This window comes from Pteronotus mesoamericanus, unplaced genomic scaffold (genome assembly GCF_021234165.1).
Source record: "Pteronotus mesoamericanus isolate MK-2021 breed Mesoamerican mustached bat unplaced genomic scaffold, CSHL_Meso_final scaffold_85, whole genome shotgun sequence".
NCBI lineage: Eukaryota > Metazoa > Chordata > Mammalia > Chiroptera > Mormoopidae > Pteronotus > Pteronotus mesoamericanus.
In genome coordinates this window covers 39,117,727-39,136,434 of record NW_026555329.1, presented here as the reverse complement: position 1 = coordinate 39,136,434, position 18,708 = coordinate 39,117,727, and the positions used below count along the sequence as shown (strand labels likewise).

Below are 18,708 nucleotides of genomic sequence, written 5' to 3'. Positions count from 1 at the left end.
TCATAGAGAGTAATTGGTTTACCCAAATATGGTGCTTTTTGCAGACTCTACTCTTCAATTGGTCCAAATTTCTTAGGCCAAAATTTCCTGGCATGGTAACCAATACTGCCTACTGTCAGAGTACACAGTGAACCAGTGAGGAGGGGCAAGTTAGGAAGGCACAGCATTTCAGATTTAAAGAGATGTCTGTGAGTTCTTTTTGTTGCTTTTCTATAAAATACGACACTGTTGATCAAGCTTTTCACTAGCTTCTGAGATAAGATCCCATTTAGCTTTTGACTGATTTATGCTTATGTCTCATTTGCTATATCATCTTCTATTATTCACTCCTGAGTGATCTAGGGTGATCACAGAATCTGTGTTCCTGTGCAATAATGACTTCTAGATATTTGCTCCAACCTTAAACTCCATCTAAAAATTACTCTGTGCTGGGGGAAGGAGGAGTTGGTGTTTAATTGGTACCGAGTTTCAGACGGGGAACATGAAAAAGTTTTGGAGATGAATTGTGGTGATGCTTGTACAACAATGTGAATGGACTTGATGTTACTGCACTGTACATTTATACTGGTTAAAATGGTAAATTTAATGTTCTGTGTATTTCACCACAATCAAAACAATTTACAATAAATAAACTCACCTGTCTCTGTAATCATAATGTTGTCATTGTGCCGGTCACCTATTCCAAGAACAAAAGTTGCCACACAGTAGCCAGCACAGGAATAAACAAATCTCTCCACTGCTGCCTGAAACTAATTAAAATGCATCTGAATATTAGTTGTATTTTAACTACAGAGAACAGCATGAATCTAGTACAAATGACTTTGAAAAAGACATTACATTTTCAGACATCAAGTTAGTTGTGTCTGGTTCCATTAACATTATATCTTTTAAGTGCCAACTTTCTCGTTACTCTACTTATATTAGGTGAAGATTCAATGAATCACAATAGCACTAGGAGGAAAAAAGAGTCAAAGGACAACATCAATTTAATCAAAGGGTTGCTTCACTTTCTATCCATGTATCACTTGCCAACAACTATACAGAACCCATACTAATTTCTCCGTCATTAGTGAACATGTGTTTTGCTTGTGACCACTTAAAATATGATGATGGGGTCACAATACACATGTATATCAGATTGATAAGTGCTGCTAATTATACTGCCTCCTCAAAAGCTGCTGACCATGCAAACAAGAAGTGCTAATCTTATGCAGCAGAACTTGAAAGGACAGCCCGGCTGCACATTCAGCATATGTGCTCGAGAGGAATGGTGAAAATGAAATTTTCAGTATCCATAATTTACCATTTAGATTGGAGTGAAGTGATAAGTTAGAAATTACTTTATAGGGTATGTGGTGTATCCCAGGTAGGAAGAAATTTATATGTGGTAACTACATTTTTCTGCTGAACAACAGAAATATACTATTATAAAAAGTGCTAACAAATTATTTCACTGAACCACATTTCATGCAAAGTGTGCCTGATAATCAAAGGAGAAGCAAATGCTCACAGAGTTCTGAACTGAGCATGTCTGTTTAACACAGATATGCTAGGCCACCACAGGAAGGTGCTTAAACCCCTATGACCTCACGTGTAAAAGGATTCCCCAAATACATCAGGAGGCATGATATCAGTAGACACTTTGAAAATGTGAAACCACTGTTACTGTATAAATGACCACTGATAAGGAGTCTTCAGAGTAAGGAAATGCCGGAGCTCACCTTTTCTTCAATGGGGCATTTTTCTTTGAGCCAGTGATTCAGGACTTCATCTTTAAATGCACCTGTGTTGCCCACTGTGCTTTGCTGAATTTTGGCAATTGTTGTGGCATCTTTCACAATCTCGATCATTCCTACAGGAGGATGCACACAGTTTGATGTAGATTGGGGTCCAGTGCCTGGCCCAGAGGAGAAAAGGCTGTATCTTTGTTGAGTGGAGGTCAGAGAGCTATTTTCCAGGTTCATGCTGTTGGTTTTCTTAGCAGTAAGAAAAACAAAAGGAGGGGAAAATGGAAGCTGTGTGGGACATGCTTTCACTGTCCCTGAATGAAAAGAGGAAAGGGATGGTTTTGAAATGTAATAAGTAAAAGCAGTTATGGGCTGAGTATATCCTTCCTTACTTGGCAACCTATGCCTTTTCCTTTTTTAAATTACAGGTCAAATGTAAATGGTTTTGTACAGTTCTCAAAGAGGAAACTTGAATAAAAATGTTTGATTGACATTAAAATGTTAAATGTTTGTAAAAGCACCTAAGAGTGGAATATGTAATAGCTTTGATAATGTTAATTCTGGGATACTAAAATAAGTGACAGATATTTCTGTCTATTTTTAAATGTTAATTGTGAGGGAGAAGCTTAATGTGCAGTGAAACAGTTAAAGTTTAGAGGTGGAAAAGTAAAGAGGAAGGAACAGTTCTTACTAAAATCATTTCCATGTATAGTCACAAGAATTTGAATCATGCATTCATTTATCTTCAACATATCCATATTAAATTGGGAGTCACATTCACCAGCCTTAGAACATTTCCTTCCTTTTTATATGGATTATGATTGTAATTTGTCAGTTAGTAAGTGCCCACACTGAAAGAATTATAATCTTTTAAAACTAATTCAGTGTTACATCCCTCTCCTGAGGTAATCACATACCTATTTTGTCACCAGTTGAAATACAACCATATGGCAAGAGGCACAGATCCAAAGACTCAGTCTCCCAAATGGACTCCATGATTCGTAGAATCTGGGCATCAAAACACAAAAAAGTTTCCATTATAAATGTATGTATTTCTTTTCCTTTAAAAAAATCTTACCTGGTAACACAAAAGATATAAGAAAACATAAAAAATATAAGTAACAACTGTACTTTTATTTATTAACCTGGTACTCTGGGTTTTTATCCTTTGGTAGCCTGTTAATTTTGGTTCCTGAGATTTACCTTGAGAAAGAAAATAAATGGATTTCTTTTGAGATAGGTGTTAGCCACAATTCATCTATTCCATTCTAGTTATGTATATTTTACCACAATAAAAAAAAGTCCCACAACTTATATTTAAGTCTTTTATCCACCTTGAGTTTATTTTTGTGTACAGTGTAAGTTGGTGGTCAAGTTTCATTTTTTTGCATGTAGCTGTCCAGATCTCCCTACAGCATTTGTTGAAGAGGCTATTTTTACTCCATTTTCTGCTTCTTCCCCCTTTGTCAAATATTAACTGACCATAGACACATGGGTTTACTTCTGGGCTCTCTACTCTGTTCCATTGATGTATGTGTCTGTTCTTATGCCAGTACCAGGCTGTGGTACATTTATGCAATGGAATACTACACAGCAGAAAGAAGGAACTCCCACCCTTCTCAACAGCATGGATGGAACTGGGGAGTATTATGCTGAGTGAAATAAGCAAGGCAGCAAAAGGCAAATACCATATAATCTCACCTATAAGTGGAACCTAATCAGCAAAACAAACACACAAGCAAAATAGAATGAGAGACATGGAAATAAGGAACAAACTGACAGTGACCAGAGGAGAGGGGAGAGGGGAATCATGGGGGATAAAGGGAGACGGGAAGTCAAGGAACGTATAAGGGACCCATGGATAAAGACAACTGGGGGGAGGGTTGAATGTGAGAGTAGTTGGGTGGGTAGGGCAGGGGAGAGTAATGGGGGGAAAATGGGGACAACTGTAATTGAATAACAGTAAAAAAAACTGTTCTACTCTACCATCCTTACAAATTTTTATCCATAAGGCAAGAAAACAATAGCAATGATGACAATGATAGCTAACATTTCTTGGGTGCTGTTTTATGTTGATCCTTTGCATTCACCTTACAGTGTGGATATGATTATTATTCATATTCTGCAGGTGAAGAGACTAAGTATTAGAGACCTTAAATAACTTGTCCTTATCTTCCAAGCAAAGTGCCCTAACAACAAAACAAAGTACATAAAAGTAAAACGCAAATTTGCCCTCAAAATGAGAGGAAAATGAGTGATGTTTTGTGTTTTTCAAGTATATCTTTGAATAATTCAAAAGATTTTCTTTTTTCCTCACTCAAGGACACTTTTTCATTTCTTTATAGAGAGGGAGGAAGGGAGAGAGAGAAACATCATGTGAGATAAACAAAGCAATTGGTTGCCTCCTTTACACACCCAGACCTGTGATCGAACCCACAACCTAGATATATGCCCTGACTGAGAACCTGAAACCCAGGTATGTGCCCTGACAGGGAATCAAACTGGCAACCTTTCAGTTATGGGATGATGCTCCAACCAACTGAGCCACACTGTCCAGAGCAAATAATTAAAAGGATTTTACAGATTTCTTGGAAATTTAATGAATTTAAAAAGGTTTGAAGGACTTTTTATTCTTTTAATAAACAATTATTTCCAGGAAAATACACATACCATTCTTGAAAAGAGAGCAAAGGGTATTATTGTTTCCATATTAGAAAGAAGCAAAAACAGAAACACAGAGGGAATTAAAAACATGACCTTGTTTTTAAATAGTCTATATTTCCATCATTGTGGTTTGCCTGTTTTAAATAAATCATATTAAATATTAGAAATTATGTTACCTTTATGATGTTAAACAGCTAGAGTAGAGTACCACTTTATGAGTTTGTGAAGCTAAAGTTTATCCAGAAATGTTAGAAAATAGAAAAATGATTAACATTGACACCTTCACCATTTACCTGCTCTAGAAATCCATTCACTCTTTGTTATTAGCTACATGTCTCCAATTGCTTACCTGTTCATCTTCTTTCTCCTTCCTATCAAATCGTCATTTGAGTTTGTGTGAGTGTGTATCCAAGGTGACGTCTCTAAGAGCACCTGTGTGTGTGTAGTTATGTCTATGAAAGGGAATTAAGTGAATGCTAGGGGGTAAATATGCCTATGTTCTATGTTACCATATTATGAATGGGTATAAAAAACAGAGACTAGGTGAGGGAAGTATGTCTGGCTATTTGCAAATGTTGGCTATGGATCCTCTCAGGAATGTACAAAACCATGATGCTCACTAGATTGGGTATCTAACGGTCCATAGCCATATCCCCTCTTTCTATTATGTAATCTTTGATCATTGTTCATTATTGATCAAAGAGAGAACAGGAATAGTGTCAGTAGAAGGCATTTTTTTAGATCTAATATACTAGAATTATTTTTTCAGATAGTTGAAGAAAAATCCTTAACAGTAGCATACCTGTAAAATAAGCATGTCTTGGCGCAGATCATCACCATGTTTAAAGATAATTCCAATTGTTTCATTTGATAGAGCTGTAGGGTCAGCACATTTAAACTCAAGCCACAGGGGCTTTTTCTTGGAGGCCATTACTTTACATTTTTCAACCTGTGAGGAAACAGTCAGATGTTTTAATACACAATGAATGCACATTGGAGACACACATCCTCTTGAGAAGCACCAAAAATAATCAGGACAAATTCTTAGTTGGAAAATTATTTTCAATGATTTGAGTAAAAATATAGAAAGTGTTCTCACCAAATCTGAAAATACTAGTGAAAGCAATTCACAACACTTACACCAGTGGTTCTCAAAGTATGTTCTGAGAAACCCTAAGAATCTGCAAAGATGCCCAAGAGGCATAGCAGATCCCATCCTCTGCACACTGCGCTCCCATGAACTCTGGTACTCTCAGGTTCCCTTTAATATAGAGCAACTCTGCTGTCCTTTCTTTATATATTTGTCCTCATAAGATTTAATTTGAAAAAAAAAATTCTGCTGCTATCACAATATGTAAAAACTATTCTTGCAGAATCAGAAGCAATAGGTCAAATATAATAATATAAAATTTAACTGCAGTAAACAGAAATCTAGCACTCAGGTACAACACCTCCTCTCTCAAAAGAAAAACCCCATACATCTAAATAAACTCAAGAAATTTTGCTAGAAATGTGGCTTAGCAGCCACTCCAAAATAAAAAAATCTTACGGGTTTTGGCTGAAAGTGAATTCACCATGCATCAAAAATGCAATGCGCTCTTAAAAAAAAAGAAAAGAAAAAAGCAAACACAATTTGAAGCTGTATGAATATGTTATTATTCCTAGCAACCTCTAATTGGATAAGGACGGAGGACAGTGTGTGCTTTTACTATAGGGCCAGTTTACTGCTAATTGGACATAGAATAAACATGAAAGGAGCAACATCCCCTTCTTTCCAAAAGGAAAGGGGAAATATCTTTCAAAAATGAAAGTGAAGTAAAGAGTTTTACAAACAAAATAGAAAAGAATTTCTTGCCAGAAGACTTGCACTATTAAAAATATTAAAAGGCTGAAGGAAAATGATGCCAGATGGAAACATGGACCTATACAAAGCAGTGCAGAGGTACCAGTAATGGTAAATATGTGGGTGAATATAAAAAAAGTCCAATCTATTACATCCGTTCAATCTATTTTAACTGTTTAAAGCAAAAATAACAATGTATTTGGTTTATTAAATATGTAGAAATTAAAAGCAACAAAAATAGTATAACAATGGGAGGAAGTTAATGGAAATATACTGTCTTAAGATTCTTATGTATGCATGAAGTGGTTTATTATTTGAATGGTACCAAGAACATATGGTATTGACATAAAGAGAGATATTTAGATCAATGGAACAGAACAGAGAATCTAGATATAAATCCACATGCTCAGATGACATTTGACAAAAGTATTGCCAACATATTTAAACAGAAACAGGACAATTTTTTCAATAGGCAGTGCTGGAAAAGTTGGATATTCAGATAAAAAATGAAACCTGATCTTTATCTCACACTGTACACACAGATTAATCTAAAACAGATCAAAAACTTAAATGTACAGTTAAAACTATATGATTTCTAGAAAAAATATGTTACATTGAATGAGGCAGTATTTCTCAATTTTTCATCATATTTTGGGCTGGATTATTTTTTGTTGGGGTATGGGGGCTGCTCTGTGCATTTTAGGATATTTAGCAGCATTCCTGGGGTCTACCCACTAGATGTAGCATCTTCCCAGTTGTAACAACAAAAAATGACTCCAGATGTTACCAAATGTCCCTTGGGGTGTGCGTGCGTGTGTGCATGTGCGCGCACTGTTGGGGTGAGGTGGGGTCAACCCAGGTTGAGCATTGCTGGATTAAGCAAATATTTCTTAGGGTGCAAAATGCAGGAGCCATAAAAGAAAAAGTGATGAACTGACTTAATAAAAATTAAAACCTTCTGCTCCTTGAAATATACTACTAAGAAAATGAAAAGGCAAGTCACAGACTGGGAGAAAATATTTATAAAATGTGTACTTTATAAAGGATTTTTGCCCAGAATATATAAATAACTCATAAAGAAAAATAAGAAGGCAACCCACATTAAAAAAGAACAAAAGATGTGAATAGAAACTGCTCAAGAGAAGATAGAAGATAAGCACATGAGAAGATGTTCAGTAATGAGATACCACTTCACACCATTTCAATGGCTATCATCGGTCTTTTAAAAAGACTGGTAACAAGTGTTGGCTAGGATGTGGAACAGTTGGAACTCACATGCATTGCTGGTAGGAACGTAAAATGAATGGTACAGCTACTTTGGAAAAGTGACCTGGCGGTTACATGCACATGTACCATCTGACCCAACTGTCTCACTGCTAAATATTTACTCAAAAAGTGAATGGAAAATAAACTGTGGCATTGCTATACTAGGAAATACTACTCAGTCATAAAAAGGAACTGACTACTGATACACACAGCAACATGGATGCATCTTAAAAGCATTATGCTAAATAAAATAACCCAGATATAAAACTATACAGTGTATGACTCCACTTCATGAAATACTTGAAAAGGCAAAATTACATAATAGAAAGCACATTTGTTGTCTGGGATGGGGCATGGAAGGAGGAAAGGACTAAATAAAAAAAGAATATGAAAGAAATATTTCTATGAAATTTCTTTGTAAGTGTTCTAGATCTTGATTGTGATAATTAACTGTATGCTTAAAATGGACATTTTTTTTGCATGTAAAGGATTCCTCTTGAAAGCTGATTTAAAACAAACTGGGTGGGAGATTGCCTAGTGTTGAGGCTTTTTGTATTTAGTGTTTAGAAGAGAGTGTGACAGGCATTTTCAAGACATGAAGGCCACGTGGAGACATCCAGGTGATACCTACCACTAGTGCTCCTGCTTTAAGTCCAGGATCATAAGGAACTCTAAAGCTCTTGGGGAGATTCGAATTCTGGAGGTTTTCAAGCTTTTGCTTAAGTTGTGAAATAACTGTAATTGTCAAAAGGACACAAAAGTTATGCAAGCTCAAGAAACTACCGATATTGTCTATAACATTCCCTGAGGCCACATCAATTCACAACACTATACGTTTGGTCCGGTGTGGAGTAAGGGAAAAGGGGGTTGGTTTCTGTCTTTGAGGAACTATCCATCTGAGGTGGCAAGATAAGTCAGGCTTACTGGGAGCAATACTACCATGTACACATCCAACAGGGGACAGAAATAGGGGAACAGATGCAGCATACCAGGACAATCAGATAGGGAAGGGTATTTTAAGGACAGTGCTAAGGAACTGATACTTTAGTTTTCTTTCTAACGTGTGAAACTTTAAACTGTCACCTGATTTGGGAAATGGGCATTTGCAGACCATATTAAATAGACTTCAGTTACTCTGAAGAGTCAGTTAGGCTGGGTGGAGATGGTGTGACAGCCTCAAAATTCTGAAAGTGAAGTACCTAAATGAAAAATTGCTCCCTATATAACAGACAGTTATAGAGCCAGAGCAAATGGAGGCCAGAGCAAATATTGCCCTTTCTTACTTACAATAAAAATAAAAGTAAGATCATTATTACTTTTAGAACAGAGCATTATTGGTGTATTGGAAAAGAAACCAAAGGAAAAAGTGGAAATTCTAAATACTCAGAAGTTTAAAATACTGGCTGAGAATGTTAGTGAATGTTCCATATGAGCCGTGCTGCTGGGTCTAGGGTTACAAACAGGAATAAAAGCTATTTCCTAGCCTCAGGGCCAGTGTAGTTTATCAAATCAGAAAAATTTATTGATGACTATAATTTAATACAGTATCAACCAAAATCTATGGGAATACAGAGAAAGAGTGGTTAATTTTCCACTCTTTCTCTGTGCAGGGCAGGGACAGGACATTTTAGGAATAAGAATACAATACTGGAAATGCATTCAGAGACGAGGTGATATACATTTTTACATGAAGTACTCTGAAATACATATACATATATATATACTATATATACACATACACACAATATATGGAGGTATATATGTATATATGCACCAAAATATTAAATAGCTTCTTAATAATTTGTTATTTTAAAAGACTGAAAATTTGAAAATTATATGTGTTATTGAAAGATAGGGAGAAAAAAGGTAAATATTTGAAAATAACTAATCTTTTTGTATGTGCACAATTGTTCTTAAAAATAGATCTTATATCTGCATAATGCTTTTAAAATTTTTCAGAGTTTAATATCCATCATAAACTCATTAAAATATATATAGTTTTAAAAATATATTAACTTGTAAAGGGAGAACTTAAATTTGCTTGCTCCCTAAAGACAGAGGATTTAAAAACATTGTTCTTTGCTGTCTTTAGAAAGGTACAAATTGCCTTTCAGAGATGATGGCTTTTAGAGATGAAGGCATCTGGAAAGAGAACCAAGAAAATAGAGCTACCATACCTTGGGAACTGACATCATACTTTTCAGCAGAGAGTGACTTAATATCAATAGTAACTTTTTGTAACATCTCAATTACTTGGACTTGTTGGGTGAAGTCATGTAGCATGGCGCCGCCGCAGCCCCTCAGGTAGGCTTCCAGGATCACAGCAAACCTCTGCTGATAGTGCCTGGACTGGGCTATCTCACTTCTCAAGAACCAAAACAGGAAGTGACCAATTCTTTTGTTCTGAGGGTGGGAACAAGAAGGTTGAAATCATTGTGGCTAATGCTCTACATCTATCAGCCAATTCCCAGTAACCTTTAAAATGTCACGCTGTTATCAAAATGGAAGTACTTACTCTTAAAGCACGTTTTAGCAGAAACCTGGCCAGGGCACTGTCATGGTAAGGTTCAAATTTCACAGCCTAAAAGAAGAACACATGGGCATTTGTAGGGCTACAGTCTGTGTTGGTTAATTGGGGAAAAGGAAAGAGCAAAGCTAGTGCTCTGCCTTGGTGGGTTTCTATGGCTAGGGTGATGAGAATCTTACCAGTCACTTAAGCTCAATACTTTTTTTTCCCAAGGACTCTTTGGACCAGAGTGAACCACAGTGAGCTTGCGTAAGGACTGGGAGTAGAAGCTGGAACTATTGACTCACAGTCATGTGCTTTTGCTAACTTCAAAGGCAAAGAGGGGAGGACTTTGGCTCCCATTAAAGGCTTAGCAGATTGATTGGAAGGATAGAGGGGAAAGGTGGAGATGACTGTAACGAATCTATAAAAGTGGGAGCCAAGAGAGGTTGTTGAAAATAGACAGTAGAGATAGAGTACATGTAAGGAGAAAAATATTTGTTAAATGTGAAGGTCCTGAAAATCCTATCACTTTTCTACTCAAGACGGGTGCCTGGCATCTCAAAGGCAAGTCACTGAGCTGTCTCACAGGTTCTTACTGCAAGTAAACAGCAGGCCTAGATCAATTAATGCAGAACGATCTCTACTCCCTGTCATGTGTGGTGTACACAGAGCTTTTTGTCTGAAAAATCTCTTATTTAATATATTTCCTCAGGAAAAGTGTTTAGTAGTTTTCGTATCACTTGGTTAATATAGAGAGACTGACTTAAATGATAGCTCTATGACTCAAGAAAAAGAACCAATAAAAAGTAAAAAATAATTACATCCTGATGGGTGTATGGTATCTGTTACATCATTCTCTGCACTTTTCAATAAATCTTCAGTAGTTCATAATTTAAAAAACAGACTAACAAACACTGTTTGATTATAAATGCATATATAAAGTTATAGGGTAGATAGGATGAAGAGAGGGAGTTTAAAACTAAATATCTCAGAGTATTTTCTTTATAAATAGACATGATATACCCTTTTTTAGATGAAACAGAAGAAATTTCCATTCCACTTTATGTTTCATGGCCTGAGGACTTTTGGTATGATTTCCATTTCTTACTCTGGTTTTCCAGTTTGGAAGTGATCAATACTGACTTTATAATATTTCAATTATTCCCATACTTTCAAAGATCCTTTCCAATGGTATATTCAAATGGGTGCCACAGTTGCTCCAGCTAAGCTCTTAATTTGGAGAATGTGGTTATTTCACCACCAGTACTCACTTCAGAAATGTTTTAATTTTCTAACCATAATGTGAGTCTTTTCAAACTTCTTCATGTTTCACTTCTGTAAAGATAATGCAGATCTCAATGAAGAGGCCATTTTAATCGAAATGAGTCATTTGGCCATATTTGAAAAATATCTCAATTTTACAAATGACTACTACTCTTCAAATGCATGACCACAAATTCAATGCTGATATTACTTATTGATCTTTTTCATTTAAATACTTCCAAGAACACCATTCATTTTCCAATTCTGGAAAGTTTATTTGTGAAAATGACAATGTAAAATAATTCATAGTGGCCTTGGGACTTGGAACATATCTCATGCAAATTTGTTTTATGTTCTATTTGTTGTGGAGAGCTAGAAAGCTGAAGATACTTGGATTATTCTAAAATTTTCCTTAGTGTTATGCTAGTATCTGCACTTACAGGCAGATAAAAATATTGGATATACTTGATAGATAAAGGCAAAGGCCAAATATAATGTTTCAAGTATCTGCTTACTGGAAGGTGATGATTCAGAGTTTAAGTGAAGAGCATCCAAAATACTCATCAGAAAGCTCCAGGGCCTTCCTGTCAATTCAGATAATAATTAGGCAGTTTAGTGTCTAACACTTACCCTGGATAATCTTAATCTCAGCTCAAGCATCATCTATTCAGAACTGTCCCTGGCTTCTTTGATCTAAATTGTGTACCCAGGATCCCTGGCTATTTTCTCATAATACTCTAGTTTTTCCCCAAAGTATTCCCCACAATTTGTCATTAAATGTCAGTCTTCTCCATGCACAGCAAGCTACATGAGGACAGCGATGGACTCTATTTTCATCACTGCACTATGTCCAGCATTCAGAACAGCAGAAGTACTATGTACATGTTGTTGAAGTCATGAATGCACACTTCTGCACTCTAAAATAGAACTTCAATTCCAATTTCTTTACTTCCTTGTCCTTATCAAGCAGCATAATCTAATATGAGGTAAGCTACAGTGAGTAGGAGAAATGCTCCTCCTTAACTTCCTAAGAAAACCTCAGGCAAATGATGTAGCCTCTCTTGACCTCAGGGGAAGGCATAAGAATAGGAGTGGAAACGCAAGGCCAGACCTGTCTAAAGAGAGGGGCTTTCAGGGTAGGTCCCATCCAGATAGGAGGTATTATTCATGAATGTCATCATATTCATGATCAGAAACTATGACCTTTTTTCTCCAGGACCCATGACCCTGACACTGGGTTGATGCAGGACATTGGGAGGCAGTGAGAAGAGGAGGGCCTGGAGTCAGACCTCCTGGGTTTGAATTCCAGCCTTTCAAAGTATGTGACCTTGGGCACATTAGTTAGCCTCTCTTTGCCTCAGCTTCTATATAATTAAAATAGCAACTTGATCTCCATCATAGTTATTGGAAGAGTTAAATGTAATAATATATAAAAGGCATGTATATCACTTGGAGCCTTTGCAGAATGGAGCATTCTGTAAATCAAATCTATGATTAATACAATAAATGAGAACAACATATTCCTGCAAGGTCAGTCCTCCTATAAAGTGGAAATATTAACATTTTCAAAATGCCTCTCAGAAAACCCTCAAAGACAATAAAAAAAAAATGGAACAGAACAGTACTTTTTAAGGTGGTTTCTTCAGATCTGCTTTGACAGATCATGAATGCTCTGGACAAAGGGCATTTGATGACAACTGAATGGGGTTCTTGTGCACATGCAAATAAATTCCTTGAGAAAAATGTTCTGTAAATAACACTGGCATCCCCTACCTGGACCAGCTGTAGCAGGTAATGCAGAACATCATCATCCTCTAAACTCTCCAGTTTCTGAACTGCAATGGCTCTTACATTTTCATCCGAAAAGTTGCAGTCCAGGAGTTGCATCGTTAGCCCAACATCCAAAGCACTTTGATCCCAGACCTCCCTTCTGGATAACAATTGGTATGTTTTGGCTACAATTTCTTGCTGTCCCCATTTCACTGAGCTAAATAGCTTAGGATATGCTTTTGGATGCTTAAGGCTTTCATATCTGAAGTGCCAGAGCAATTCTTTGTCTTCTGCTGTGAGAGGGTTAAGTGGATCAGTGGCTATGATAGCCTCCAGCTGCTTCCGAAGCTGGTTGGGCATTTCGGCTCGAACCCGGTCCCCTTCAGGGTCAGGGGTGGGCCGATGCTTAGGCAAGGCTATTGGGTGACAGTAATTGTCCAGAAGAATGCAGATGGACATCGAATTCTCTTTGTCTGGGTTGGTTGCAGAAGTTAACTTGTCAGCATTGAAGCTCCCTTGGTCTTCTCCCTTCCCAGATATTTGCCACATGTGGAGCACATACTCCCCATGGCGCAGGAGGAACCGGTGGTCTATCAGCAGAAGGTTCACGTAATAGAGAAGCTGAGCTTTGCCTTTGGATTCAGAACTGGGAATCTCTGCTGAGGCCTTACTAGATAATGCTGGAGCTTTGCCACAGTAGACCTGGAGGTTCAGTAGAGCCCCTTTGGGTAAGTCTTTGATTTTGATACTGAACTCAAGCCACACATTCCAGAGCACCTCCTCTGTGAAGGGCTTAGGACTGGTTCTCCTTTGGCAAAGGACTTGCTGCCCATGTTGGATGTTTGCCTCCACAAACACTGTGAGGTCAGCATTCCGGGGCAGGACAGGGATATCGATGCCCCTGATCTTGACCCTGAACTTCCGGTCACAGTCCCATAAGGACACAGTGAACACGCTCTCATGGTCCTTCCCATGGATTGTTAGCTGCTCATGATAGCCGGTGACTCCTGTGCAGTCATCCACCAGTGGCCACTCTTCTTTCCTCACCTCGTCCTCGGCTGGGTCTGGAGGAGTGTCAAGCACCAGGTGAATCTCTTCTCCGTTCTTGAGGCAGTGCCTCACCCACTGGAAGTTTTTGATGGGCGTTTCACCCACCAAGTACTCATCGCGGCCACAAACGCGCAGCACAAAGTCCTGCTCATTTTGGCTTTCGGGGATATCCATTAGAGACTTCTTCTTGGCCATCTTGGTGAAGAAGCTCTGGAGGATGGTGCCTGGGGTGTCGTCAGCTGAGACCTTGATGGTCTGGCTGGTGGTGCTGCGATGAATGATGATGAAAATGCAGTTGTTCGTAATCTTCTTCAACAGGTATTCCGGGAGGGGCTTGGATGTCACCCAGGGGTGCATAGCATAGAGCTTGGTGTCTCGGCCAGCCACCTCGGCCATGCGTGGAGTGACCAGGCGGCGGCGCGTGAACTCCAGCTCATCATCATGCACGTTGCTGACGTCGGTGACGTCATAGCCTATGAGGGCAGTGAGCTGCCGCTGGAAGGCGAGCGACTCCTCGGACGGAGAACGCTTCTGCACCACGTGGATCTGGCCTGGGCTCCTGTGCAGCACCTTCCAGTAACGCAGGCAGTCTAGTGTCTGCACCACCTGGTACTTGTCGTAGATCTCATACCACTGCCCCTTTTTCTGATAGAGCAGCAGGAAATGGTCTGGGCTGAGCCGGTGGTAGAAGTCGGCTGCCACACTTGTCTCTACCGCGCGCAGCCACACTTGCGCCTTCATCTGTTCCACGTTACCGTGGCCGGCCACGTGCAACAGTGCTGTTTCTGGGGTCTTGCTGGTGCGCTGGCTGGTGGGCAGCACGAACTCGATGGGGATGAGCTCCATGGAGGACAGGCTGGCCGCGGAGCCCCGTGGCTTCATCCTCCGGCGCCTGCGGCGGTTGTCCTCTCTCAGAACCACGGGCTGTTCATTGTTCTCCAACTCCATGCCCTGTGTGACCTGGGAGCGGAGAAACAGAGGGCTCGGTCACAGGGAGGTCACTTTCCCATTCTATTTTTCTGTGAGATGGCAGGAGACGGTGTAGACAGTGTCATGAGCACGAGGGGCTTTGGAGTCGGGGCCCATGAATCCTGACACTGCCACTTAATTATCTGGTCCCTTGAGCTAGTTACATAATCTCTGAGCCTGTTTCCCATCATTCAAATAGAATAATACTCTCAGAGGCTGGAAGTGAGGATTAAGTAAGGTCATGCATGTACTTGTTCAGTATGGACGATGGGTATATCGATGAGCACCTACCCTGCACAAAACATTTAAGTAAAAATGTGACATACTGCAGTAAGAAACACTTCAAATAATAATTGAAATGCCAAAGTATTAAAGTTGAAATAGAAATAAGATATTTTTATTTTAATATTCAGTATCACCGTGTTGTAAGGGGTTTAGTAATCATTCTCTTTACTTTCATTATGTTTAAGAATTTAATTTAATAAAGGAGATATGTAAAGCACTGATCTAGCATGATGTCTGGCATACTGTAATGGCTCAAAGTGGTAAATGTTTTTAAGCATACAATCCAGTTAAAAAATCAAGTGCCAGTTTGCAGGGTGCACTGTGAAATGCTAAAATACCCCACTAAGAAAACAGGCCTTTGAAATATTTCCTATTTGCTCAGTCTCACACTTATTGGGACCTAGATACCTTACTCAGCCTCACTTCACATTCTCTGTGTCCACACTGTCTGGTTCAGGTATCTACTCCCTAGTCAACTTCCTGTCTTTTTTTTCTTTTTATTTATTTTTTTCTTTCTAGTTAGGAAAGGTAATCATTTCATTGATAAAACTAAAAAATACCAGAATCAGTAATTTCAGCCAAGAACATTTGCAGATATTTATCATTTTGAATCATGAAGTTCTGGGCTGTCATTGCTATATTACTGTAGTGTCTTAGAGGAGTCACCCAAGGGTGAACTTTCTTTATAGAACATTCAGGCAATTTTAACTTTGTTCCAGTTCATTACATCTTCCTCTGCATTAGACAGTGGAGAAGTCATAGGATGGAAGGAAGGACTTCTGGACTCCAGTAACCTGCTGTTTGGGTCCCAATCGATTATTTAACTTCTTTTTTTCCCTCTAATATTTTCATCTTTATAATGAGAATTCGCAAGTTTCTTCTCATCAATTTATCCACTCTTTCCATAAATATTAATGAGTCCCTATCCTGCACAAATCATTTAAGTACAAATATGACATACTGCAGTAACAAACACTTCAAATAATAATTGAAATGCTAAAATATTAAAATAGAAATATAAATAAGGTATTTTTATTTTAATATTCAGTATCACTGTGTTGTAAGATATTATATTATAAATAAGAATCAACTCTTGACATAAAAATTTATTTCAGAAAATAACATTTACTCTCTTAAATGACTAATATTAGTGAGACTCGTAACTACTTATTTCTTTAAGAAATAGTGGAGCATTTGACACATACCAAAAAGAAGAGTTTGATTAAAAGATAAGACAGGTTTCATTAGATCCAAACTTCTGTTCAAATCTTGGCTTAAAGTTACCTTTAAAGTCAATATTCCATCTCATAAAATATTATGAAATTCTACTTAGTAAATACATGAAACCAACTGTCTCAAAGTATTGTCTCTTGCAGCTTAAAACATTCACTATTTGATCTGTAATGTTGCTACATTATAGAATAACAAAGAAGAGAACTGAAAGATATATTAATACTGACATTTGAAATAAAATAGGTCTGAATTTAGGCAACATACAAATACACGGCAATAACTTCTGCCTCAGTGACCTCAATCAATCTTACAAGATGCAGAAGAAAACAGGCAGATTACATACTCACTCTTTTCCTTCATGGTTGAGGTTATGGAGTGTTCGTCTTTTACAAGACGTTAGAAACACTGGTAAGTACAGTAATGGCTAAACATGCACTTGTAAGAATGTGAAGCTTGGCTAGCACAGGCTCCTGTGCCCTCCCTCTTCCTCTCAAACAAAAACAAAAAAAGACTGATGCACCTGCAAAACTATCACCGGAACCTCCTGGGTATCTACACGTACAGGTTGGATTAGACAATGAAACAGAGACATTCAGTGGTAGTGTCGTCTCAAGAACCAATGACAGTTCCAGTTAAAAATATTCTAGCTGAGAAGAAAGAGTCAGTATTCCAAGTCAGACCCAAAAAAGGGCAAAAAATAGAAAGGAAAAAAAAATACCTGATAAAGCAGTGGAGGTGATGATGCTGAAGGATCATTTGTTCAATTTTTGAAAACAATAAAATTAAACCTACCCAGTGTACCTCTAAACTCTTCCGCTTTTCTGGGTCTCCCTTCGTATCCAGATGCAGAGGAAGTGTTGCAGTTACCAGGAAGGAAGTTTTAACCAAGTTGATTCTACGTGTGATTGCTCATTTTAAAAGTGTCAGAAATGCGTTTCCTGTTAATAGCACAGAGAGTGAAGCACGAGAGGGAACAGTGTTTACTATATACATTTTTTATACTCTTTGAACTAACTTTTTAATAATTGTGAGAGACCAAAGCAAATTAAAATTACATAGATCTCCTCCCAAAACCCCCCACCACATTCATGAGATACAAACACATAAAATATTTTCTAGCTAGTTCTAAGCAGAAGGAAAGGCTTAACAGTCACATTAGAGAAACAGCCTTGTAGGAAGATTTTTAAGAACCAAATTAAATCCATTAGGCCTGCAAAGCCCGTTTAATTAATTTTCCTTCATGGGAATTCAAATGATCCCTTGTTCAAACTTTGCACCTGAGGGGTGGGGGAAGACAAGCTAGTGATCTAGGGGACTCAGTTATCAAGCTGAACATTTTTAAAGACAAAGTCTGGGAGGTCACTTCCTTAGCTTCATGCGATAGTTCTCTATTTTTTTCAGAGCATTTAGGTCACAAAATATCACTGGCTGAAACAGAAAGTACAGTGTATGTCAGTGTATGGGTCTGTTTGTATGTGAGTGTTGGTGTGGAGACTTAACTCTGGGCAATGATTGCAGACAAACTAGGAGGTTTTTGGTTTCATGGGAAAATAGGGAGCTGAGCGTTGTCAGAGAGACAGAGTCACTAGGAGATGGCCCCTGATTGTCACGGAAGTAGAGAATCCATAGAAAAGCCATCCTAAATCATTTTTAGAGTAGCTCTGTGTCTTCCAGGTGACTTCAATCCCTTTCAGAACCCCTGAGCATACTCAGATCCTGAACCAGTGCCCACTGCCCTCCAGGGTTCCTATAGGAGTTCATCCTCTGCCTTGGGTTATCACGGACACCAGCTGAGCCCCAGGGACAAGTAGGATGGTGTTGGCCTCACAGGTTTCTTGGAGGTATGTAATTAAAAGTTCCCTAAATCACTCTGACATCAAGATAAATGATCGATAATGATCTACCTCTTTTCACATAGGCACCTTGCATCTTAGCTTTCCATAAATTGTACTATAATAGTAGATATCGGCAGTCAAACTATTACATTCAAAGGCTGTGTCCCAAATATTCAGAAGGGGTTTATTAGCACCCCCAAATAAATTCGTATATAGGAATACTCCCTTAGGAGGTTGGCAGCTTTAGAAGCCTCGACACCGGCCCTTTTGATTGGTTCTGAAGGAGGGACCAAG

The 18,708-nt window shown here is 38.3% G+C and overlaps 1 protein-coding gene across 1 annotated transcript in view; it reads right to left on the bottom strand.

The window, feature by feature from the left end:
- The window catches only part of PIK3CG (phosphatidylinositol-4,5-bisphosphate 3-kinase catalytic subunit gamma), a 37,797-nt gene extending 20,384 nt beyond the window's left edge, over positions 1–17,413 (bottom strand). Inside the window, exons 1-9 of the mRNA XM_054563934.1 lie at positions 17,372–17,413; positions 13,046–15,052; positions 10,016–10,081; positions 9,678–9,903; positions 8,132–8,235; positions 5,194–5,340; positions 2,645–2,735; positions 1,722–1,852; positions 638–749 (exon numbers count right to left, since the gene is read on the bottom strand). Coding sequence (XP_054419909.1) covers positions 638–749; positions 1,722–1,852; positions 2,645–2,735; positions 5,194–5,340; positions 8,132–8,235; positions 9,678–9,903; positions 10,016–10,081; positions 13,046–15,040 — 2,872 coding nt within the window. The 5' untranslated portion in view covers positions 15,041–15,052; positions 17,372–17,413. The remainder of the gene's footprint in view (positions 1–637; positions 750–1,721; positions 1,853–2,644; positions 2,736–5,193; positions 5,341–8,131; positions 8,236–9,677; positions 9,904–10,015; positions 10,082–13,045; positions 15,053–17,371) is intronic.
- Positions 17,414–18,708: the final 1,295 nt, after the last annotated feature.